The following is a 26,652-nucleotide window of genomic DNA, read 5'->3' on the forward strand; positions in this document are numbered from 1 at the left end:
ACAGAAACGTAAACCATTATTTTGATAATTACGGACCAGAGCTGTTCATTTAGGGCAGCTGTGGCTTTGGGGTAGTGGTCTTATAAATGTGTTAATCATTCTATCTTACAACATATGTTACTCATCTACATATTTTTGGCCACACACACCATGTGAGGTTTTTTTTTTATTATAGTACATTGGTTAAAATGTAGCATCTTTCCGGTCTGTTTCACCCTCACTCTCTAAACCGCATGAGTCAGTTACCCCCCATGGGGATGAGTTGATCTGATGCTCTATTTTGAGAATTTGGTTTTAGATCGGCTAAAATCGCTGGATCAGATATTGGAAAATGTAACTGTAAAGCTTAATTCTAAAGTAGGTGGAAAATGCATATGTTCAAATGTCTTTTTTTTAACAGCTAAATTAAACAACTAGATTGGATTAATATTGGTATTGCTTGTAATGAGAGGTTGTATATCGGTATAGTATTGGACACAACAATAATGGTATCCCGCCATCCCTTGTTAAGCCCAATTTATACTCCTGCGTAAAGTGCTCTGCGTAGGTTACGCAGAGTCCTCTGCGTCGACGCAGAACCTGTTGTAGAGTCTCTGCGTCGTCTCCGGGTGCACGGAATATTTTTTAAGTGTCCGTCACTCCGTCAAGGGACAACGGAGACGGCAAGAGCTGCGATTGGTCCTCAGGACAGGCCGAGCGAAGCTGCTCTGTGCCGGCTCACAGTGAGCACCGAGCGTCCACAGAGGGCGGAGCTGAACGCGGCCGACTTCGTCGCTGCCGAACTATAAATACGTCATATCTTAACACACACGGCACATGTTTAGACTCTAAATGGCCAATTTCTCGCCTCAAATTATCTTAAAACTGCGTTCCCGGACACAGAAAAGTGACAAACGGCCGCTGTTTCAACAACAACAGTCTTTCTCCCTCCGATGCCATTGCTCACTGTAGCCAAAAGCACAACAACCTCGCGCAGCGACCCCTACTGATCGGGCGGGAAATTGCAGTGCCTATCCGTCACCACGACGCAGAAGTATAAAGGCTCGAGTGGTCTACGTGGTGACGCAGACGGATAACGCATTACGCAGTCGGAGAAGTATAATGTGGCCTTTAGACTGGTCTCTATCTTCCACCCTGTGCAAAGTGACACACAGTGTTATTTTTCACACCCAGCACCCTGATTGTGTAGATGGCAAACACACTTGCAGCTGTGAGTGTGTAGGTCTCAAAAGTAGGTAAAAAAACCATGTCTGAAGTCAATGGCATAGTATTTCCATTCTCATATAAAAGGCACATTAAATGCGCCTACATAGGCAGGTTCACAATGCTTGTTCCACACACACACACACACATACAGAGAGACACTCTTCAGGGCTCCTCCTCCCCTCCTTCCTCTTCACTTGTATGTATGCAGGTTGAAAGTTGCTGCAGTTCCTTTACCCCGTGCAGTCTAATGGAGCTTTTCGATGGGACAGAGGAGGAGGCAGAGGGTCAACTCCCTCCAAGGCCCACGCAGCCATTAGCGTGGGGAGGGGGGGCTGCTGCTGCTGCTGCTGCTGCTGCTGCTGCTGCTGCTGCTGCTGCTGCTTTTATGCACACATCGCTTAAAAGGGCACAGACACAGTGTAACTAGCAAAATTGGAGTCGGACGCGCACACTAATGCACTCTGGCCACGCACTTTGACCGTGCCCTATAGATTGTATGAAGAGGGCCTATAGACTTTAAGCGCGGTTAGTGTAATATGAAGACGTACGAGGAGCGTGACACTGATACCGATCACTTTATTAGTGACATTATGCTAAAACTGATTCATTTTATTAAGAATGAACACGTCACACTGACACCTATAACTTTATACATATCTAGTTAAACTCCTGCAAGCGTGATTCCTGTAGGCGTGACTAGAAAAATTGCTTGTGCTCGATCCATACCGCAGGCACAATCGGACTTACTCATTGTTTTTTCACTATCTGCATAGAGGTTGGCATCACTGCGCAGCCACGAACTTTGTGTGAGGAAGGAGTGTCATGTCATTGCTTTTAAAGTTAACATAATTACCCTTTTGCTTGCCATTTTCTGTCCCACCTTTTTTTTACCATTTTACTGAATGCATACCTTCTTGCATGCTGACGGTGCAAAGGGAAGTGTGTGTGTGTGTTTGTGTGTGTGTGTGTGTGTGTGTGTGGGGGTGTGTGTGTGTGTGTGTGTGTGTGTGTGTGTGTGGAGGAAAGAGGGAGGGGCATTTCCTTTTAATCCATCTGCTGTGCTCAGTGACTCTCCAAGCTCACACATCTCTTCTCACTGTGTCTGTCTCTTCTTTCATTCTCACCCCTGTGCTCTCATTCCTGTTCCGTTTGTCTGTTTGCGTCACTTTGTTTTTTTTGTTTTTTTTCTCCCTGTTTGTTCTCATGTCAGACACACACACACGTTCATCTCACTCAGGCACATAATCTCTGCCTCACCGGATCCCATATTCACCAGTCTCATATCATCCCACACCTCCCTCTCCTCTCTCCTCTCTCCTCTTGTCTGTCTTCTTGTTCAATCTCTTTGGATTTTGGCCACCGCTCCTCCATCACAGCCCCTGTGCTCTGCTCGTAGTCCCTGGTTCTGCTCACTGCGTCAGGAAATCGGCAGCAGACTGAGGTGGGTGTTTAAGAGCATCTTCGCTAGGTCTGAGGCTACATCTCTCTCTCTATTCCGCTCTCTCTCTCCCTCACACACACACACACACACACACACACACACACACACACACACACACACACACACACACACACATCCCTCTCTCTCCCAGCCGCTCTCTTCACTTCACTCTTGTCTGTGAGAGTTGGGATGATTGTGCTCGTCTGTTCCCGACCGGGAGAAGCAAATGCTGTACTATGCGTATGCAGCTGCGTTAATCATTGTCACACACTGGATATATGGTAGCGAGTAGGTAGCATATCTACCTCTCAGGATCTCCCTGACGGTCTCAGAGCCCGTCAGCTCTGCTGCTGCGTTGAAAAACCGTCTTTGCATTCCATTATTCTGACATGGTATTCTGTGTCTCTTGTGTTTTTCTGTCTCTGCTCCATCACCGATCTGCGTCTGAACGCTCGTCACGTTTGATGCATGCACTGTCCCTTTTGAATTCTTGCGGCATACTTTTGAGAATACGTGGCGAAAGACTTAGACACATGCATACTCATACAGGAGGTCTGTTTTTCCACCTTACTGAGGCTGCTGCTGCTGCTGCTCCTGCTGCAGTAGTAGTTCCATCTGTTGCAGCTTCCACAGACCGCAGCACACCCCTGAAGTGAGGCTTTAACTGTTCTCTCCGTGTTGTGACAGTCGTCTCATCTGTGCTTGACTCGAACGCGTTACCGTGTCATTTAACATGTTTGTATGTGGGTTTTGTTTTTCCGTGCCGAGGCTGATCGTTGTGGGCCAGTTTCTCTGCGTGACTGTGTTTGCTTGTACGTACACACACACACACACACACACACTTTAGTGTTTGCCTACCCACGGGCTCCGGTCCAAGAACAAAGCACAGGAGAGGCAGGTTGCAGGGGTTCAGTTTGGTGCAGTAAGCTGTTGAATGCACCCGTGAAGAGCAGCAAAAAAAAAAAAAAAGGCAGATTCATGTGCTGGTGTGTCCTTTCACTGACACTGATGCATCAATCTTGCAGGAAAAAAACACGACTTTCTGAAATATCTGCAGTGACATTGTCCTTGAGTGAAACGAACAGAGTAATTTTAAGGCTTTTAATGTTCATACTAACCTATGATTTGTCAGCAGGTAGGCTTATGGCATGATAAAAAGCGATGTATATATATTTTAGTTATGTATTTATCCTGCTTTAGACAAAATCCAGTCAAAGCAATGTGTGACATTGATTAATCTTTTTTAAATGTGCAGAAGTGACGGGGCTTTGATGTTATTCTTTATACTCGCTGTGGTGAAAAACAAAGTACGGTCAAAATCACAACAATACTTTTCATCACACCACATGAAAAGAGGCGTTTCCACTGCATCCTCTTTCTTGTATCGATATGTTGTGCGCTCGTGGCCCTGTTGTCACCAGTAACGGCTCTTTTGTGTATTCTCTTATTGCATCTAATATTGCCGTGTTCTTCTGTTTGCATGTGTGGGAAAAAGACAAACAAAAGTTGCTACGTGCATAATGTTGCAAACCCTCTACTGACCACTATTTAAATAACATACAACACAGTTGTTTCTAAGATGTTGCACAGCCACCCTGCTTTTCCCTGCAGCTGCAGAATCTTGCAGACAGCAGCCTCCTCCTCCTCCTCCTCCTCCTCCTCCTCCTCCTCCTCCTCCTCCTCGTGCACGTTTGCGGGCATGTTGTAAACACACAATATCGGGACTTTTGACATCTCAGATTCGGTGTGGTTTGGCAGTATTTCTGAGTCTGGAAATCAGCCAGTGGTATCTTTTCGTGTTGGGTGTCAAGCTGACTGTACGTTGAATATTGAAAAGTAAAGCAAATGGAGTCCTTTTGAACTGTAAAAAAAAAAGAAAAATACATGTTCAGAATGAGTCACTATCATTGACTTTGACGGTGCCACTTGTCTTTACCACTCATCATTTACACAATAACAACCGTGACAGGCTTTATAGGCTTCTGCAAATATCTAAAGTATGTTCATGTTCTCTACTCTTCAGTTAAAACAGCTTTTTTTTTTTTTTTTTTTTTTTGCAGATGACGTGTATTGTGCATAACTTAATAAATGTAAAATGAATAAATTAAACCTCTGTTATGGAGACGGTTACTACATAAATATTCCCACACAGGGCTGATTAGTGTTCTGGTTGGTTGATAATAGCGTTAACTGGTCTAAACAACATATGACGTGATTGGTTCGAAACAATCCTGATGGGGTAGTATTTTAGTTCATTCATCATTAATACAGATATTGGCGTCATCATTTTGTCATCTAAAAATCAGATTTTAAACCCTAAAAAATTGTTTTAAAATAATCATTTAATTTTGTTCATGTTTTAAAAAATCTTCCACATTTAAGAAAGGAAGCACGACCTTCAAACGTCTGAATGTTGCCTTCGAACTAACGTTATACATGTAGTTGATCAGCAGTATTGACGTGCAGCGGTGATGTCACACTAAATCCTATCAAGATTTATGTTTCCGTCTCTAATTTTATGGTTTGTTTTCATGGCCTCTGTTTAAATCATGTGATTTGTGAGAGTAGACGTAAATGACAAAGACCAAACGATGACACACGGCAACACTTCATGAACAGTCCATATAATAAACGACAGCAAAAAAATATCACGGGTGTGAGTAACAATTCAACACGGAGTGAGTCATTGTGCTGTTTGTGATGAGTCAGGTATTTGGGGTCATTAGTCAGTCAGTTAGTGCAAACAGTGCACATTTGCAGTGTACCAATACAACTTAAGACAATTAGTTTTCAAACTGAAATTGCAAGTTGAAAGAACACTTAATTTCCCCATAGTTGGAGGCCTATTTTGTGAATTTAACGGATCTCTCGACAGAATTATTAAAGAACAGTTGAAAATTCGTATAACAAATTGCGTCTCCACCCCCAAATCTAAATGCCACAAATGTCCACAGGCTGGTCCTTGAGTGTTTTGACTTGTCATCTATTACACAGTGAATATTTAACAGTGGTGATGGACAGGTTGACAGATGAGGTCAGGCACGAGTCTCCATGGACTATGTTGTTTGCAGATGATATTGTAATCTGCAGTGAGAGGAGGTGGAAGAGAGGTGGAGGTCTGCAAGACAGAATACCTGTGTGTGAATGACAATGAGTCAGGGGATAATGGTGACGATACAAGGAGTTTATATACCTGGAAATGAGTGTCAGGGGTTATGTGTTGCAGAGGGATCGTGGCAAAAGTGAAAGGGAAGGTTTACAGGACAGGTTGCTATGATGTATGGCTTCGAGATTTGACTTCTGGGCCTGTGTCTTTACTTTGTAAAGTTTTTAGATCGCTGACCGTGCTCTTTTAGAGCTTGTCATCGAAAAAAAAATTGTCTTCTTGCCCCCTTGGTGCTTTTGCTCTTCTGCTGCACTAAAATCAACACACTGGTTTTGTGGATGTATGTATCTTTTGGAAGTTTAATTCACCGTGATCTGCATTTTATGGATGAAACGATTACTCCATTAATCAAGAAAATGATTGACATATTAATGAATAATGGAAATAATGTTTCAGCCTTTTACATTTGAGAGAACAGACGAACAGATTGCATTTGGAAAAAAAAAAGAAAGGCGTAACCATTGGCATCTACTCTTTGAAATTTCTTCTCTAGCCTTTAACTGATGTCAATGGATTATTATACTGTATTTTAAAACCATAAGATTAAAATGTTATGAGGGATTTATGCTGCACACAGCAGCATAAACGGTGAAACATGAGGATTCCGTCATCGCACACCTGCACTGCAGCTCCGACACTGCACTGACCCTCATTCATTCGGACAACCTAACCTCAACCGTGACCTCGTACATGAGGTTCTGCCTCATTAGGACCAGGTTATGTTCTAATGAGGAGCACAGGTCCTTTACAATGTTAGTCTCTGTCGCAGCTGGGACCATTAAAACACCATAATACATAAGAACGCCCATTAGGTTTTAAAATGAATACAATAGTTATTCATCAGCATACATTTCAGTTCTATCCATGTATGTTTTTATGCTTCAAAGTAGAATATATATAAAAAAAAAAGAAAAGTTTTTGGAATAATAAATTGTATTTTTCCTCTCCTAAACCCTGTCATATTCCTGTAAAATTTGCCTAAAATGCTCAAAAGCGAACCAAATCACAAACCGCTGCATCCTTCATTTCAATTCCAGAATAAAATAAAAAGTAATTTATGATGATAGTAATTATTGTTGCAGTGCTGCTGCTTCACAGTATTTCCCATCTTCACAGTCTTACACATGGCCTGCTCTTAGCATCACAGTTTACGAAGGCTACTGTAACAGCATAAATTGGCACACTGACTCACCGTAATGCATAGATGCATTGCACTGCCACGCAGGATCAAAACAAACGCTGCTGCCCCCAAATACTCTTAGAAGCGCTCTCTCCTTAAAGCGTAGCTGCTGTTGCTTCAGGGACACCGATGTCAATCGGTAAATACAAAACACCTCCACATTAATTCTACGGTGATTTTATGTGACACAGACTATGTGCAAGCTTAACACTTGCATATATATATAGCACGCTGTTAACATTAATGCCTCAGGAAACCTGGTACTCGTCTCATGCTTGACCACACATGTGCTAAGGGTCTGTGTAGGTTGTTAATGTGAATGCATGTGTGTTTGTATGAAAAAAGAAAGAGCGAGATCTTGTTTCTGTCTTCCCATAGATGCTCAAACAGCCCTAATGTTAAAGCATGCTTTGATGCATCTATACACTACCACACGGTCATTGTATGTAGGCATTAACGTTGTCCTACTTCTGATAGAAGACTCAGTTTATCTCACTATATGCCTGCTGCGATGCAGCTCCTGTTGTTGCACAGATCATGTTTAAATACAAAATTTTCTGTTTTCCTGTTGTACATCAGAACCAGGGAGTTTTCAGAAAACCTGTTCTGTAATACTAGCTGTAGGTTCATTTTTATTGGAGCGGAACTAGACCGGAAGTTCCTATAAACGCTGTTTTTTTGGTGTGTATCTGCGTCATTACCTTGTCTATGAAGCCCTGACGGTTCGAAACAAACAGTTCAGCCACTGCTGAGAACGTTGTGTTTTATTGTAATCTCGGGGCTCAACGAGATCACTGAAAATCCCGTAAAAGTTACGTAAGCAGCGGTTCTCCTGAACAACCGATCGTCCTGCTCCGGGCGGTAGTCCGGGCACATCCGGTTGCGTACATTGAACCGCAGAAGAAGAATAACGTCCGTTGTGGAGGTGTTTCACGAGCAACAGTGTCTTCTGACTCTGGGTCTTCTGACTCCGGTTTAAAGTCATAAAAGGGACTGCGGCGGGGAGTCGTGACGAAGCTATTTTTAAACACTGTTAAAACAATGTTTTGATAATGAGGAGCAGTGCATCCGCCGTTCCAGAGGGGGGCGCTGCGCTTCTGAGAACGGATGTGCTGGATAGTACTGGCCAATCATAAAGACTCTGTCTTCTGGGGGTGAAAGTTCACTCTGAAATCTCGCAGCAGAAAAACACCGTCAGAAAAGAGGATTTCTATCGGCTCGTTTACAGCAACTAGGAGGTTTTTGACCATAAAAACAAGTTAATGTATGTAAGTAGACCTCCATAACTAACATTTATGCGCAACAGGACCACTCTATGTGACCTTTAAGCAATTAGTTGCTGGAGTCATAAACGGGTTAAGTGAAGGATGTTTTCACTCTGCACTTTACACTATTGTCCTGAGGTGGTGTTGTGTGTGTGTGTGTGTGTGTCTATCTATGGAGTGTGACCCGGCCAAGTCATCCACGAGTGAGTCTGATCTGCACACATGTATGCGATCAGGAGGCTGGAAGCCATGTGCACTTCATGCTCATCGGTGTTGCCAACTACGTTCAATGGGAAGTAGTTAAAGCCAGGCCCGGAAAAAGTCGCTACATGTGGCCAGGAAACGTCACAGAGACATTAGCATATTTGTGACATCTGTGCTGTGCAGTCACAGTGTGTCTACAGTCAGACCAGCTCCCAACCCGCAGTCAATAGAGCCAGATGCAGCTCACTCGTGTGTCAGAACTGGCGACTTTCGTCCTTGGGAAGTAGCTCAGGTTTGGCCAAAAAGTCGCAGAAAGGGTTAAGGTTTGAGAAACCTCTATCGGCTTTTTGACTAATTTGGCAACTGTATATACGCAAGGATTTTATATATTGAAATATGTATTTCACAATAATGGCCTGAGAAGGTTTTAATAGTGCAGACAGTTACTTTCTCACAGCTGATAGTAAAAGGACTAAATTGATAGCACTACGTTTTAATTTGAATACAGCAATTTCACATAAAAAAAAGTGTTTCAGCTATGTATCAGAAATAGGGAAGGCTGATGTATTCCTTGTTGATTTTTCCAGTTGATTCCATGTAATAACATGTTGCTAGGGCTGGGGACGATGCGATCCAGTAGAAAATTTCCGATCCAACTGTAGAGATTTCCGATCCGTCTGTGTGTGCGTGTCTGCTGAAATGTCTCCGCAAGTGATTCCCTGACTGCAAACAGTGGAATGGGTTTCCTGAACTGAGGTGCGTCTCAATGAGACGCGGAGTAACGATGCGTGACTCCATTCAGGAAATCCGTTCCACAGTTTACAGCCAGCTAGCAGGCGAGCATGATTGACCAGGAGTTACCCAGGAAGTTCAGCCGACGTAATCGCAGCCGTCGCCGTTTAAAAAACGCCTGCTCTCTGAGGAGAACAGTACTGACGGCAGCATAAAAACAACAAAAATCACACTCCTCCAAGGCCAGGGTTCACGTTAGCCGGTATATGCCGGGTTTTGGCCATTGTCACGTGAATTTGGCCGGCAAAAAAATATCACCGGCCAAAATGTCCAGTGAAATCAATGATCAACACGAGACGGTATTTAAAAAAATACCGTCTCGTGTACAGTATCGGTATTGGCAGATATCCGAATTCAGAGATCGGATCGGAAGTGAAAAAAAAGTGGATTGGTGCTTCCCTAGAAGATGCCTGAAGACAGAGGTGTGGTGGAGAGCAGGTTGTACTCTAGACAGTGGACTACTTTATAGTGAGGGGGCTCTAAATCTTTTATAGTAAACTTGGCAACAGCCCTGTGAGGTTGACTGTTTTATCGCCAGTTCCCAGCACTTAAAATAAGTTAATTGAGGTGAATTTCCCTGCGTGTTACTCCAGGTTGGCTGTAAAGCAGCATCTCTGAGCAACCCCACTGTGTGGCAAACAGCTGACCAGAACGGGTGACATACAGGGTCGACAGTGGTCGCAGTGACCGATTGATTTTATAATCCATGGACTATTTTAAAAACTAACACAGTTAACGGCAACTCCTGTAGCTACTCTAGCTTGACTGTGATGGGATGTGTGCCATATTGTATTATCCTCAACAATATGCCATTGTAGGTACTGGAAGAAAGTGGGGATAATGATAGAGGGAGGACGGTTTTGAACACCCACTAAGCTTCTTGTACCTCCAGGCACAAGGACACCGCCATTACCGGTTACTTTAGATAGAAACACATGATAAACAAAAGCAAGGCTACGTCACATAACTTCTTTGTAATTGTGCAATGTGCAGCACAACTGCACTGACTCACGCTTCTGCTTTTCCTTCTTCCACAGTCATCAGTGACTTTGCATTACTGCCAGGTTTTAGCAGAAGATGCTGCGAGTGCAGCTTGGCCTTAAATCCTCTTTAAATCAATCAAAAAAAAATATATAATATAATAATACCGTCCCCCTGAGCTGGCATTCGCGACACCAAAGGATCTGAAAAAGCGGCGTGTGAAAGCATTTTGTGTTCCACATTGTACGTGACAAAAGTTTTGAACACATTTGACGGACAAGCAGTGCAGTGAGAGTCCACATGACTAATGATAAGAGTCATTTTATCTGACACTGTGATGGTGTCAGATAAAAAGTGTATGTTTGTAGGTGAACGATAGCTTCTTTTTCTCTAGTTATGTTCAAACACAGCCACCTGAAAAGAGACAACATTGTAAAATAAAGTGATGGATAGTGACCAATCCTCCCTGGACCCGCCCGCTCTGGAGTTGCCTCCTCAGCATTTCCTCGTCAATGTCTACTGCAGTCGATCCTCTGCTTGCTTTTCCTTCCTCTCCTGCTTGTTAGAAGGCACTTGTTTGGTTGCTAGTTGCTGCTGCTGCTGCTGCTGCAGGCTGCTTCTTCTCCCAGGGCCTCTCAGACTCTGGTCGGAGCCGCCAGCCACTTGCTGCATTCGTGCCAGATTTCATTAGGAACTCTGGACCGTGCTCGCAGTGTTTTTTGTGTCAGTTAGAGACAGCATGTGTTAGATTAGCACTGTAGCACCCTGAGGGAGGTGATTGAATCCTGTGTGGCTGGTAAATGAAATACCCACGCTATCGAGGGGTTTGAAAGCGAAGACATTAGGACAATGCATCAAAAAAAAAAAAGGCCTTGTGAATTATTCAACAATCTATTTAAGTTATTGGTGCAATTGCATGAATAGAACACCAGCAGCATGGGCTTGAGGAGTCAACATATCCAGTATCTCACAATGCTGCAGTGGCTCGCTGCCAGCTGCAGACACCACAGACTCCTTTAGCTATATCTGGCAGATGACTTAAATGCCACCACCGGCTATATTGTCTGTATTTATGGTTACTGTTGCGTCGACGTAGTAACCTCTTATAGAAGCACACCCTTCCTGTCAGATGGAGCGATGAGTAAGCTTACTCCTCTTTGCCGGTTGTGTTTTTGTGAAAGGCTGTTGCTGTTGTTGAGTCAGTACCAAAATATCAGATGTCCAGCCACAGTTCTGTCCATAAAAAAAACATTTAACGCTTCCGCTTTGTGTAGACGCAGAAATATCATAGATGCTTAAGTGTTTTGTTAAGTAGCTGATGCACTTAGGAATCAAGGGTGTACACATGCAGATACTTGACCCACTGCCAGGCCGAGGCAACGCAGATTTATTCATGTAATTGTTCAAGTGAGGAAGTTCCTCAGCGATCTTCTCGTAGTTAAACAGAAATGAAACTTAAAGCAGACATATTATTCAAAATCAACGTTTTAATAATTTTAATCCTTATATTGGGGACTCTGGAGGCCCTATGAGTAGGCAAAGTGGGGAAAAAAATGACTCGCTCATGTTTTTGTGGTCTGCCTCAGTCTAAGTACAGGATACTGTACTTCCGCACTCATTGTGACGTCAGAATGACGCATTCCTGGAATTGTTGTCTCACGGCGCTCCGCTTTGTCCCTAAAAAACGCGAGAGTGCAGGGGGGCAATAGTATCCGGGAGAGCGGAAGTCGGTGAAGTGTTCTATTCTTGGCTGCACAGTGCAGCACAGAGTTCTACACAAACTTCCAGCCTCAGAGAATTTACGCGTCCAGTTGATACATTTTATATATGACGGCAATAACGATGGCTTCTCCAAATGCTAACTGCTGTTAGCTACTGGAGCCTCAGTAACGATGACGTAGTTTCCTGTGTCTCATTTGCATTTAAAGAGACAGGCGCTCAAAAGCTAGCGTTCTGAACAGGGCTGTTTTGGCAGAGTGATTGAACTGCTGTGGTGCTTCATCCTTACGGTATTTTGACCAGAGCATGTCACAGACATGTTCATTAGGACACCAGAGAACTAGGTTAACTTGGAAATAGGGTACAATATATGGGGATAAAGTCTTGTGGCGGTGGCAGGTGGTTTTGGAGACAGGAGCTGGAATCGGGCTAGAGCTAGTTTTCATCCCGTGTCAAAGAGTGGAGGCGAAGGATGGGGTTGTGACACTTTAAGTGTCGATTTTTATGTAGTATCCTCTGCAATCTGTGTTACAGTTGGCGATTCCGTCTATAATTCTCTTATCACATCATTTGCTCACGCCAGGACCCCTTCACAAAAGACACTTGGCCGCCGCCAGCACCCAATTAAAGGTGCCTTGCCACCAGGCTTAACAATTTCCTGAGGGACTGAGATACAGTCTAGTGCGGCGTAAAACAACTGATGGTCTAATGATTTTACAATCTATTGCTGCCCTCTTGATCCTCTCCAATGTTTGACTGGATTTAGAAGTATTGTTTACCGCTGCAACTGAGCCTCAGTAATGCTTTCCACTGGCTGAACCAAAAAAGTTTAAGTGCAAACCTTTCTTGTTCGTGTGCTATGATGTAGGAAAGGCACAGATGTATATGATAAAATAAGGGACGGCTTAATCCTATTTAGATGTTGCCAATTCATGGTCCTGGTATGCAGTCTCATACTGTTTTCTCAAAGTGCAGGAGTGAGTGCTTTTTCTTCTGTGACACAGCAGAATGTCTTCTGTGGATAAAGCCTGTTTTGAATGGACTGCATTTATACATATAAAGTGCTTTTCTAATCTTAACAGCAACTCAAAGCTGATTTCACTACAATTTACATTCAGCCATTTTACAGTGTTTCTCTCTAATGCCCGTACACGCATACATTTATGGCGTTTGTTGTCTTTAGAAAGAACTGTAGTCAGAGATGTAACCATCCCTGCCTTCTCAGCCTCAGCCTCTGACGAGGGCGAATAGAGTCTGCATAAACATGATGCATACGGCAGCAGAACAAGGTGTGGCGCTCCTACACAATCTGAAAACTTCTTTTTATAAGATGGTACATCCCTGCATTATGCATTAAGAAACAGTTAACTTGCCTTGAACATTTAGCTTCTTCTCTTCCCCCCCATGTTCTTCACTAAGTAAGCATTATGTTGTATTATATTATTCATTTTCTTCTTCTTACATGTCTAGTTTTTAGCCCTCAGCCCTTGTCCGTGATTGATGCACAGGTGCAGATTTGATTCCATGTGCTAAAGTCAAAGAAAGGCACCGTAAAGAAGAGACGGAGACATATCCTAACATGACACGTTCCTCTCTGTTATTGCTGAAGGAAAGTAAGATGGTTTCATGTTTCTGCTGCAGTGTTGTGCTGCTCAGTTCTTCCCTGGTTCACTGCAGCATTCGTACTTGTTTCTCTCTCTCTGTCTGCAGTGCTCGCAAAGCTCCCTACAGGCCCACATTAGCTGTACAATCTATACAGCTGTAATATTCAATTTGCTTGTTTGGAATTTCCATAGGGTGCTGACTTGTTTCCGTTAGCGGCATCCGTAGCACCATGTTTTAAAGTCGGCGGAATGACACTGCGTTAGCAGCGCACAACCCTAACCCTAACCCACAATGTTGAACAAGGACATACATATTGCTGATTCATCTACATGCTGTCATTGATACAGGCAACCAGGAGGACCATATATCTCATACAGTTACTGCTCATCGAGATACTGAGACTCAATGATACTTTATATGTACTTTCTATAATAAGACACCAAGGATGTTTGAATGCAGAGGTGTGTGGTGGAGAGGTATGTATGGAAGAACGTTCTAACCTCGACGCCAACAAAGGCCATGGTCTTCTCTTAAAACCAGTGTACTCGCGTTGTTGCTTCACGTTTATGGGCTGTTGTCACTTGAGCTGCAACTAACGATTATTTTCATAATTAATTCGAAAATCTTGTTTTAATCATGAAAAAAGCTTCAAACCGATTAATTGTTTCAGCTCTAAGTGTCAACATAAAACGTCATATTTGTTAGACCACTCTGTATTAAAGGTCACATAGAGTGGTCCTGTTGCACATAAAAGTTAGTTATGGAGGTCTACTTACATATATTTACTTGTTTTCATGGTCAAAAACCTCCTAGTTGCTGAGAACTAGCCGATAGAAATCCTCTTTTCTGACGGTGTTTTTCTGCTGCGAGATTTCAGAGTGAACTTTCACCCCCAGAAGACAGTCTTGTAATTGGCCAGTACTATCCAGCACATCCGTTCTCAGAAGCGCAGCGCCCCCCTCTGGAACGGCGGATGCACTGCTCCTCATTATCAAAACATTGTTTTAACAGTGTTTAAAAATAGCTTCGTCACGACTCCCCGCCGCAGTCCCTTTTATGACTTTAAACCGGAGTCAGACCCAGAGTCAGAAGACACTGTTGCTCGTGAAACACCTCCACAACGGACGTTATTCTTCTTCTGCGGTTCAATGTACGTAACCGGATGTGCCCGGACTAGTGCCCGGAGCAGGACGATCGGTTGTTCAGGAGAACCGCTGCTTACGTAACTATTACGGGATTTTCAGTGATCTCGTTGAGCCCCGAGATTACAATAAAACACAACGTTCTCAGCAGTGGCTGAACTGTTTGTTTCGGACCGTCAGGGCTTCATAAACAAGGTAATGACGCAGGTAATGATACACACCAACAAAAACAGCGATAATTGGAACTTCCGGTCTAGTTCCGCTTTAAAGTGGGAGATTGGTCATATAAGGTAAAGATGTCCCTTAACTGACAGGGCTCCAGAGCAATTCTTGTACTGGTTGCAGATATACCTAACTTTTTCATTCATTCAGTGATGCATTGGCACTGACTACTCGAGCGTAGTCCAGTCTTCCCTGTGCACACTGCACACACGGTAAAATCACCACTGGTTGTCGGTTCACCAGGGCAACTACCTACAAAAACATACTGCACATGGTGGATTGTATTTAATTTAATTAGTTTTCTAATTAAAATAACTGACATCCCAACCTTTTGATTGCAAAGGCAAACTGCATAACGGCATATACCTGTGTCTACACCACTGCTGTAGGCCTATTTCTCTTCATCTTGAATTACCATCCTGCGCGACACGTCTCGTTCGTTCATCGCTGATCTCGCGACTGCCGCGCACACACACCGAGGAGAGCGTTGTACAGGAATATGTGGATCAGAGCCAATCAAAAGCAAAAGCTTTTCTCTCCTCTGTCTTTGATTTGGTTTTGACCACAATGTCATTTTTCTTTCTCGAGTGTGAGTTTGGGCAAGCTCGGATAAAGAACACAGGCTTCCCGTTACATCACAGAGGATGAAAGTCCGAGGCGTAGATGTATGAAATGTTAGAAAAAATGTACTCACACTTGAAAAGATTTTCAGAGCCCTGACTGATGTCGGATCAACTAAGCCACAAGCGTGTGATATACATGAAAATATAAAGAACCTTAATCCTGTTGGTTCTCTAATGTATTATGGCCCGACTTTATAGCGCATTGCAGATGAATTCTGATCCATAGGCCCTGTCACATCAGACGATGATGGCCACAGCTTAAACTTTGATTATAATACATGGTTGAACCTCTGTGTAAATCAGCTGTGACTCTTCTGGAATTTAATGATTTCTGACAGCGCAGCTCTCAGATGTGCTTTTAATTGCTCTAAACTGGGGGGGAGGGCGATTTATCAGAACTTTGCTGCATAAATAGGCTATTTATGTAAATGACTGTTGGTTCTTTTCCCTCTGCTGGCAGCCAGTGACCCACACTGCCGCTGTAATCAAGGGGCCGTCCACAGCTTAACAGAGAATAGAGCGTTTCTGAAATCACAATCTGTTTTGACATAGATTCACGTGCGCGTACATCCTTCTGACTTACATTATTTGATGAATGATATCGAAGAAGACGAGGAGATTCCGTCCGATTTCCCCCTCTTTGTAGCCTGACGGAGAACACGCTTGGCTCTTCTCGCTCTCCCTCTCTGCCTGACTGAACTCCCATGTAGGAGACCCCTGTCTTCCCTTCTTCCAAAGCCATCTGCTCAGGTCCGCGTGTGTTTTCCGCAGACGCCAACATACGCTACACAGCACGGCGCGGTGCTTTTCGGGCCAGCGCTGACTTCCTTTCCTAGCCTGCCTTGATCACGTAAGCCCTGTCTCAAGAGGGAATTCACTCAGAGCTGCGTGTAGGTGGATTTGTGGATGGAGAGCATGAATAACTGCTTTTTGTGATTGAATTACGCATTTTAGACTAAGGTGTATGAAACGAGCTTAGAGGCTATAGATATGCTAATTTTTTCATGACTTCATCTTGCCTGTTAGAACATGGCTCCATCATTCTCTTTCAATCAAGTCTCCCCTTAAACCACTGCCCCTGTAATTATAGCTGTATTATTATATTATATTATATTATATTATATTATATTATATTATATCCTGCTTTGAAGCCGAAGCTAATTATATCCAAAATTTGAAATGTTCAAATTATGGAATAGTATTTTTTGCAACATTAAAATGAAATATGAAATGTGAAATTAAATGATATATTCTGGGTATTAGTTTTGAGATTGTCTACTCAACTTAACACCACCAGCTACCAATTCATTGAGTTTGTATTATGTGTTTGTGATCATCATGTAGATTACCTCAACTACTATGATTATATTGTCACTTTCCTTCTGATTTAATGTTTAAAGATTTAAAGATCCTCCTAACGTTAACTAACTTTAAACGCACTGATCATTCATTTTTATTTTAACGCAAATACAACATACTTCCTGTGTATTCACTGCATTACACCACATTCCTGTGCAGTGAAATGAATAGTTTAAAACACAGATCTTGATGATAGAGGCCATGTTCAAATCGACAAAAACATTTAATCCAAAGAGGCTTTGGTGCAGGTGTGTTGTTATAATAATATTATAATATAATAATTCCATTTTCTCATGAAGAAATTAATTATAATATAACAAATAATGACTAGCTTTTTTCTTTGGATAACCATAATAAACACTTTTTAAGAAACATTGTCAATAGTTTGTGTCTGAATGGTTAGACACGGTCTGGTCGTACTCAAACATGACCATTTTCTTTGCACTTTGGTCCGTCTGTCTCCGTCTGTCTGCAGTTTTAATCTGTGAAGTGCACCTTGGCCCATTAGTGCAGTAAATCTGAGCCTCTAACTTGAGCCTGGATGAGTCTGTAATATACCGCATTGCTGCAGTTGTCAGCAGCAGCAGCAGCAGCAGCAGCATCCTCAGAAACTGCAGCTGACTACAGGCCCCTCTGTGAGACTGGTGCATTGCTCTACAATGATGCTACAGTCAGTGATCAGGTGTAAACATGTGCTTTGAACTCAGTGGATCCTGGAGGACCTAACTCCTGTATGTCATGTGGTGTCATTTCTAATTTATACAACTGTGTGGTTAATTGGTTAATTTGGGTGTCGACCAAAGTTGTTTACCTGATATAATTCACATTTGCATGATTATTATCTATATTCATACTCAGATTTGGAGTAGTAGCTGTTCCACAAGTTTGCTTCAGTTGTTTAATGTGTCACAAGCTCAATGTTTCTTGCTAAAGTCACCGGTTTCTTTGATATGGGTTGGTATTTTGTCTTCGGTGTGCAGCAGTGGTGACAAAGCAACTGAATAGTGTCATTTAGAGCTGTAAATATGAATTGATTAATCAATTAGTCATTGATTAATAGGTGAATTGTCTATTATTATCGCCTATTACTATTTAGTTTGTCAATTTATTGGTTTTTGTGTGTTTTTTTAATCTTAAATGAATATTTTCTTGTTTATTTGCTCCATGTAACTCATTCAAAGTTAATAACAATATAATAATGATAAATAAGACATTTGAACACATCATCATTTCAAGCTTTGGTAAACAATCATTGATTTGGTTGTTGTTAAAGGTTAAAGGTCCCATATTATGCAAAATCAACTTTTTAATCATTTAAATCCTATAATCATTTAAATCCTAAAACACGCGATGTTCACTTCCACACTCATTGGGACATCACAAGACGCTAAATTCCTGGAATTGTTGTCACGTGGAGCTCCACACAGAGTTCTACACAAACTTCCAGCCTCAGAGGATTTACGTGCTATATGTGACATTGTGCCTGCTAGAGCCTGCAAATGATCACTTTTCCAAATGCTAACTGCTGTTAGCTCCCAGTAGCCTCTTTGGCTGTCCCTTAAGTTTCGTTTTACGACAACAACAAAAAAAACACATGACGTGGAAAGTAGCAAAAAGTTACTGAGGCATGAATTCAGGCTGAGATTTGTACCTTTCACACTTGAACAGGCCCTACAGATCCCCGGCTAATGCCAAAAATGGAATCTCACAGAAACTATGTAATAATTTCTATCCGTCCAGATTAACATCAAATCCCAAAAGCAAAATTGTCCTCTAATCCACAGGTGACAAATGATCCAGGAGAATTTGTTGTAGATCTCCTGTCGTGCATCACCTTGTCGGGGTCGTGCCATCATCATCATCATCATATTAAAGGGATGAGCAGTATCCCATCATAGCATCGGTGGAATGAAAAGGCAAGGGTGTGTTAAATGGGACCTTGGGTACATGGAACACTCCATACAGGCTGTCTGGGAAATTGATGGAAGGAGAAAGTCACCTTCATGTTATCACTACCATGTCAGTTATGAGGCATGACTCATATGAGTGCAGCCATTGGTGAAATTGGGATAGCGCGGGCTGCTCAGCCTTCAGCTCTGTCGGGGTGAGACGGGGCCACGCTCTCAGACGATTTCATTTCATTCTATCCAGTACAGTTAACCGTTCTGAAGCAACCACCAGTGTTTCCATCCCAGGCTCTAAAGAGGTCTTTTACTTTGGTGTTTCGTTGGCAGCTGCTCCGTGTGTGTGTTTATTCCTGAGCCTCATCGATGCACAGCTCTCTTGCCGTCGCCCTCTTTCTCTGCTTCTTGGGTTAGACGCAACAACAGGGGTTATATTGGTCTGATGGTTCTTTCGTTCATCTCATGGTGTCTCAGAATGAGAACATCACTCCATCTAGTGGTAGATATTATGTAGCAGTGATTATGTGGGATAATTTATGTGAAAGGAACTCACTCACCTCTTATTTCCTGACTGCTTTTTTTATTGCTTTTTAGATGCAGTCGTACATTACAGAGTAAAAACAAACGTAATAATTTGTTATTATTATGACTGTCCTTGAACTGTATTTTATTATGTACTATTCTACAACATGTTGTGATATTTGCTAGAGCTGCAACTAACGATTATTTTTAAAATAGATTAATCGTTTGGTCCATAATATGTCATAAAATGCGAAAAAATGTTCATCGGTGTCAAACCTGGTAATGATGATGTTCCATAATGTCTAAATGGCTCAGTTTGAATGATTTCTTTAAAGAAACGAAGAAAATATTCACATTTAAGAAGCCAAAACAATCAGAAATCTGCTTTCAATCATGAAAAAAAAGCTTCAAATCAATTAATCGATTAATTTAGGAATCGATTAATCGTTTCAGCTCTAGTATTTAAACCTCTTTTCACTTACACTGTTTGCTTGAGTCGGTCTTGGCATTAAACTTTGGGTTGTTTACTCATTATAGAGCCTTTACTTTTTGTGGACGGCTCAGCGAGCTCTTGTTTAATTACCTTCTCTCTCATGCTCTTGACCTTGTCTGCGACATACTGATCATTATCAAAATAATTAATATTATGTGGCAGAGTGGCAAAAACAAGCTTGTTACTGCGTTTACTTGTATGTGGGTTTGTGCGCTCCTCAGTCTTGTCAACAATAATATATATATATATATCTCTCTCAAATGAGGCAATTCTCACGTGGGCTCATCATATCCTGCGCACTACGTGGGTGAGCTGACACCGATGCAGTGGTTGAATTTGACTGAATAAGGTTTATTATTCAACGTGCTTCTTCCGTCTGTGTTGCAGCGCTCGGATGTCCTTGGTATAAACGCTGTCGTCCTGATAATCAGAAAAGTTCTCGACCCAACATTCAAGAACTCTAGGAACTAACGTTCACATCTGCAACACAGAACATCTTTCATTTTAGCTTTATTTTGTGTGATCACGACACATTTATCTCCCTCGCCTCAAGTCCTGCATCAGTTTGTGTAGCGTCGTGGCACTCGCACTGTGTAATTGGGCTAAGACGTGTGTGTGTGTGTGTGTCCTTGGCTCTATGCGCATCCTGTATGAAAATTTAGGACAGCTGGTTTATTCCCCACGGGGACATTGGTTTACAACAAGGTGTCCGATGCTGCGACATCCTTCTTGGGCAGCAGACAGAAGGCTTTTACACCCCTGCGCTTTTTCTCTGACACCTCTCCGGTGGATTTTTATGATATTTACAGTTATTTCTGGAACACAGCGTAGGCAATCGGTGCAATTAGTGACTGCTGTGAACACCTGTGAAGTGGTAGTGATGCAGTTAAATTTCCCAATGTGCTGTTGTACTCGATAGCAGCACTCGTGGTATCGTGCCACTTGTCCAATCAAACGACGTGGTCAGAACTAGCTGTTGTATAATAAGTGCGGTAAAATTTTGAGTTGTATTGTTGCAGAAAAGAATGCCAGTTTTGCTGTGTAACAAACGTGTTCCTGTCTCTGTCTGTTTCCAGAGCCTCTGGTCATTGACGGACTGTAACCCGTGGTCCTGATCAAAGAACACCGTCCTCGGCAGGCTGGCCACGCCCCCTCCCTCCTGCCTCCATGTATCCTGAATCGACCACAGACTCCCCTGCTCGCCTCTCCCTCCGACAGTCTGGCTCCCCTGGCATGATTTACAGGTGAGCTGATGGATGTGTGGTTTATGACACAGTTTTCTTCATTTCCATGCACATTTTCCATTCTAAGTTTATCCATATTCGTGCTAACACTTTTACAATTAAAGGTGCATTACGTAATACATCTAAAGTAGTGCTGTGCAAAAGGTTAACGCTCGTTAACGCACGACATGTTTCCATGACGACTGACTGCAAAAAGACGTCGTGTTTACGTGCCACGACACCGGAGTCCATGCACCGTTTACCAGTGAGCACCGTTAGCTGCATTAGCTCCTTTTAGTGGCGTTAGCGCGCCTACAGTGGAACTGGAGCGGTCTGTTTATTTAACGAAAAGAGAAGCGCTATAAATAACCAGCGTACCTGTGTACTGCGTATGTGCGCAACTGTTTTTAAAGTTTAGCGCTACTTTAGAGACTCATTTTAACAATCGGGAGTCACGTAAACATGATATCACACGCGCCTTTTTCTGGTCAGTCGTCATGGAAACGTGTCGTGCGTTAACGTTGACGCAGTTAAACGCCGTTGACGCGTTAACGGTTGACAGCACTAATCTTAAGTAACTGGCCATAAAATCCTCCTAATATGTCACAGAGACTCAGGAATAATATTCATATAACAAACTGAACTCACCAATAACAACAGTACAGCCCAAAAAATTTTCAAAAATTTGCGGACTGCTGTTTATATAATAAAAATAGAGAAGAAACAATAAGACCCATTAAAATAAGAATACAGCTCAACTGGTTAAAAGTATTAAAAGTATTGTAAGTACACAGTCTTCTTCTGTAGAGGTGACATCAGGGGTATGATGAGCCACTGCACTCTGATAGTTGACCAGCAGGTGGTGCCAGAGATTCATCAGCTTGCGTCACTGAAAAAGCATCAGTTCAACTCCTCGTTGCTGCTGTGTGACTGTGTTAGCTCCATTAAATCCAGATGGATTCTGTCAGCTGTAGATTTTTCTGATCACTGATGCTGTTTGACAGCCGTGGGACTCGTTTCAATGTGTGATTTTTGGCTTTATCACTAGGAAGCAGATTAGATTATATAAATCACTCTTGTGTTGAAAGAAAGTGTGCTTAATTAGTTTCTAACACACTTTTCAGCTCTTTGTTGATAGCCATTAATTAATAAAGTTGCCTGGCAAAAAGACAACTGGTGCCTGTAGCCCTCACAGCACTACTGTAATAAACATAAGCAGCCGACCGATGTTTATAGTGTTCTCTTCCAGGTGACTCGTATCACTGTATCTCCTCCACTTGGCATCTAGCAGTTGTCAGGCAGTGCATTTGGATAAAATCCAGAGGAGGAGAGAGAAAAGTAAAGGAAACCCCAGACATCTTTATTGGATGATGACTATCAGCATATAAAGAAGATTATTAACTAAAAAGTGAAGAAATGACACTCAAGTTTTAATGAACTCAGTGTAAAAACACAAGTTGATGGAAGTCATTGAATCTCTGGAATAAGTCTGGGTTCGGAAAATAACTAAACAACCGTCTGTATTTGTAACTTATTCAGGTTACAAATATGATGCATGTTAGATGTAAGCTGGTCCACGTAGGTGTTTCCTGACAAACTAACAGTTTTAAAAGTCTGTATCTGGTCGGGGCAGAGCTGCTCACACACCTTCAACATGCTCTGCTTCAAAAACACACCCTCAGAAAAAAGACTTTGAAGCACAGGTGATTTCTTCAGCCACAATAAAGCTAGCTTTCACTGCCTCATTGTTTTTTGGTTGTGGCTTTTGTGAACACATTCTGCTGCGATCACAGTCTCAATGTCCGACGATACACTGCGATCTAGTGACAGGATGCCGTCACTTTGCGGGGTAACGCAATCGCCATGCATTGTGGGAAATGTACTTTATGGTCAACGCACGCCTTAAAAGCAGCATAGACCTATTTTAACACCGATTTTTAAGAAAAATTAACGTGGCGGGCCACATCTGGGCCCCGGGCCTTGAGTTTGACACGTATTCTAAACTATTCAATATTGTACAAAAATGGAAAATATAACAGATGTGGTGATTTTAAACTTGAATTTGCCACAGAATGTTACTCATGTCTTATAAACCGCTTCAGTTGATCTTTTTTCAGACTGTTGCTGACCTTGTGCCTTACATTATAAACGCCTTAAATGTCTTTTTCCTTCCTCTTTCTTATTTTGTTCTTCATGTGACGCGACGGCAGTCAACATCCCTCATCACTCTTCATCTCCTTTTCCACATTTACTAACTTCTTCTTCCCTTTCCTGCTTTAATTAATCGCTTTCCTTTTCCCTCCTTTCTCCTTCTGCCTTCAGCGCTCGTTATGGGAGTCCCAAACGACAGCTGCAGTTCTACAGGTACTTGTGTCTGTCCAGTTTTCTGTCTGTCTTCAGAGGACAGGGTTGTTCATGCTCAACTTTATATATATATATATATATATTTCTTTTTATTTAAAGTACATTACGTGTTTGTGTGTGTGTTTCTTACGTTTTGTGCACTTGCTTCTGTTTTATTTCACTGTAATAATGATAATAATAATAATATTAACCTTGCTGTCGAGGCTCTCTGCTCTGTCATTCAAAACCATACGTCCATTAAACCTCTGCAGCGCAGATAACACTTATCATCCAGTATTTAGCTGGCAGTGCACTATGCAGCTTAAACCTGAGAGGCCCGGTGATGGATTTTGCTGCAAGGTTGCTCACGAAACCTTCGAATCAACACTAACTGTCTGTGTTTTTAAATTTTTTTTCCCCTCTTCCTCACTTTTTAGCAGTGAAACTTGAGACATCGTGTGATTTTTGACCATACTTGCAATTTCCTGACCGTCTTTTCATTGTCATGATTAAGCAGAAAGATTTCCCGTGTTCATAATTTTGGGCAACATCTGTTTTTTTTTTCTTTACCTCTTAGTCTTTTTTTTCCCCCACATGATCTGTCTTGTTACAGCCAGTATGTGATCACGCTCTAATGCAGCTGCTGCTCACTCCTGTGGTGGTGGTGGTGGTGGTGGTGGTGTGCTTTAAGGTGGTCAGTGTTTCTGCAGCTTTAGAGTAGTATCATGTTTTATGGTCTTATATCAGAGACTTATTTTGCTGATCTAGTTCTAAAAACTCCTGACGATGTGGATCGGCCCTCGTAATGAGCTCACGATTGGATTTTTCATCTTGGCGTCGTGCACATTTCTGTCCTTTTAAAGCACAAACCGTCCCACGAGCTGCTCCCCCGGCCTTTGTACAGAGGATCAATTAAGCCCCTTATCCCTGCATGTCCATCACTCTGACAGTCGCACACTGATGCTGGGAAGGAAATGTTCTCCTTTTTTTTAAGTGATCACAACGTATACAAAGTGTAATGCTGCAAACTTTATGGACTGGCGGACCTAGACATTGTATTCCTTGTGATGGAATCCAAGTTTTATCTCTTTTTACCATCGTAGTGATCAATATATTGACACTCACTGGCCACTTTAGTATTGGTCATTGTGGTCTTCTGCTGTAGGTTAGGTTTTTATATATCGTGCGTTCAGAGCTCAGGATCCTGCATACCTTGGTTATAATGAGTGGTTTATATGAGTTATTATTGCATTTTGATCATTTCAAACCAGCCCTCCAACCTCTGGCATTAACAAGGCTGTTTCAGCTCACTGAATAATTTCCCTTTTCACGATCATTCCTTGTAAACCTCAGAAAAGTGTGTGTGAAAATCCCAGTAGATGATACCCCTTCAGTCATTTAACTTACCTTATTGAACCATTCTGATGCTGGGTTTAAATTTGAGGAAGTGGGTGCACCCAAAGCAGTGACCAGTGACTTTATGTTATGCACATTTTGATGAAAGAATATATTTTTTTGGAGATCCATACTATTTGTAATTATGTCTCAGACAGTCCCGGTGCACATTTTGTTAGCTTTTATGAATCTGCACTAAGAATGCTTTTAGTAACGTATTTCCGGGGTCTGGCCAATAGCCACCGTTAAACCTTTTTACAGTTTTCAGGGGAACTAAGTACTTTTCTGACAGTCGGGGTCATCGTCTGGACCACAGTGTCTCCTGCATGTGTCTGCATTAGCAAGAAAATAGATCACGTATAAGAAGTAAATATCTTTACATAAATATGTTGGATTGATCGCAGGTGTTGCAGGTATACAGTGATATATATTGAACCCCATTCATGTCTGCCTATGTTATTACACTGGTCAACACCAAATGTATTAAGTTTTTTGTAGCCGATATAGTTTAATTTTGATGTGCTGAATCCAAAAATCACATTGGTTTTGCTCAACCAGATCAACTTTCTGAACAAAGCTATTTGTTTTTGACGTTTTTGTTTGCATGTATTTTCACGTCATATGATGCAAAATTATTTTATATTTCTTGCAATAAGCAAATTCTGAAGATTTTGCATGTGCCAACTTATGACTTATTGTTTTTTTTTATATATATTACAAGTGAGGGCTTCGACTAGAAGATCTTGCAAAAATAAGTCTTGACGTATTCTGCTACATCTGCGGTCAGTGAATACACCATTGTTTCTAACAGGAATCTAGTCACAAGTTTCATAAAGCGTGCTTACCGTGCTTATTTTGGTATTAAATGTGGTGTAATGTCACAAAAATTTCATCAATTTAGTCAGAAAATCTGATTCTTCAAAATCAAATTAGCATAAAAACCTGACCTGATTGAGGAAAAATGGATGTCATTTTTGGATTCAACGCTGCAAACCCAGTGTTATAAGTGTAAAAGTAACTTTTGTAACGAGTGCTACTATAAAATAATTAGATTCAAATACGATGATAAAATGCCCTTAGGCCAGAAAATAATAAATACAATTTCTACAAAGAGACATGAACCAAGAAGTACTGACATAGTAGTTTAACTGATAATGACATTAACGGTGTGATAATAAAAATACTAATACCTGTATTGTACATGATCAAATATACTGTAATATCAAATCATTAGATGTATTACTTTTTAACACACATGTATTATTAATAATATTTCAAAAGGGAACATAATCTTAGCCAGCAATCGATAAATTGATTGAATCGTTTCCCACTGACTTGTATTGTAATCGTATATATTTACAGATTTTACGTGTCCATTATTTTATTTTTGGCAATCTTGACTTTCGTGAAAATACAGAAACGGTGGCTTATTCAAGCCGACGTGTGTTTTTGATTCATTTCCATGCGAGCTCCTCTGATTCTGACCTTGACCTGAACACACTGATGCTGATGTGCTGCAGGCTTCAACAGAGAGTGGTTTTCATCAGTGGATAAAGAGTTCTTGAACATGCCTAGTAGTTTTTTTTTCTTTCTTTTATCTGTGTGCATACGTACACTCCAGTACAGTACAGTACACTATACATCTGCCTGTGTGTGTGTGTGTGTGTGTGTGTGTTTCACGTGCACACTCAGACCCTCATTACTGTCCAGCTCTTAGCATTCTTTCCTGTGGAACAACAATCAGAGGCTTTTAGCGCAAAAGCTTTGGTGAATAATTCAGGGCTGATATTATTTGCTGCGGTTAGCAGAAACAAGACAGGCCCCGCTAAATGACATAAATGGATTTCTACCATGAGATCTCATAGGG

General features: G+C 41.8%; 1 protein-coding gene across 2 annotated transcripts in view; it reads left to right on the forward strand.

Annotated features, from left to right (window-relative positions):
• Positions 1 to 20,991: 20,991 nt before the first annotated feature.
• Positions 20,992 to 26,652, forward strand: part of kcnab2a (potassium voltage-gated channel subfamily A regulatory beta subunit 2a) — a gene marked incomplete at its 5' end in the record, with an annotated part of 88,326 nt that continues 82,665 nt past the window's right edge. Inside the window, 2 exons of one of the 2 annotated variants that reach the window (XM_083892276.1) lie at positions 20,992 to 21,068; positions 23,370 to 23,411. In XM_083892276.1, the coding sequence (XP_083748402.1) occupies positions 20,992 to 21,068; positions 23,370 to 23,411 (119 nt within the window). The remainder of the gene's footprint in view (positions 21,069 to 23,369; positions 23,412 to 26,652) is intronic. The other variant, XM_083892277.1, reaches the window with a different exon arrangement.

The sequence above is a fragment of the Microchirus variegatus genome (assembly GCF_963457635.1).
Source record: "Microchirus variegatus genome assembly, chromosome: 7".
Classification (NCBI taxonomy): domain Eukaryota; kingdom Metazoa; phylum Chordata; class Actinopteri; order Pleuronectiformes; family Soleidae; genus Microchirus; species Microchirus variegatus.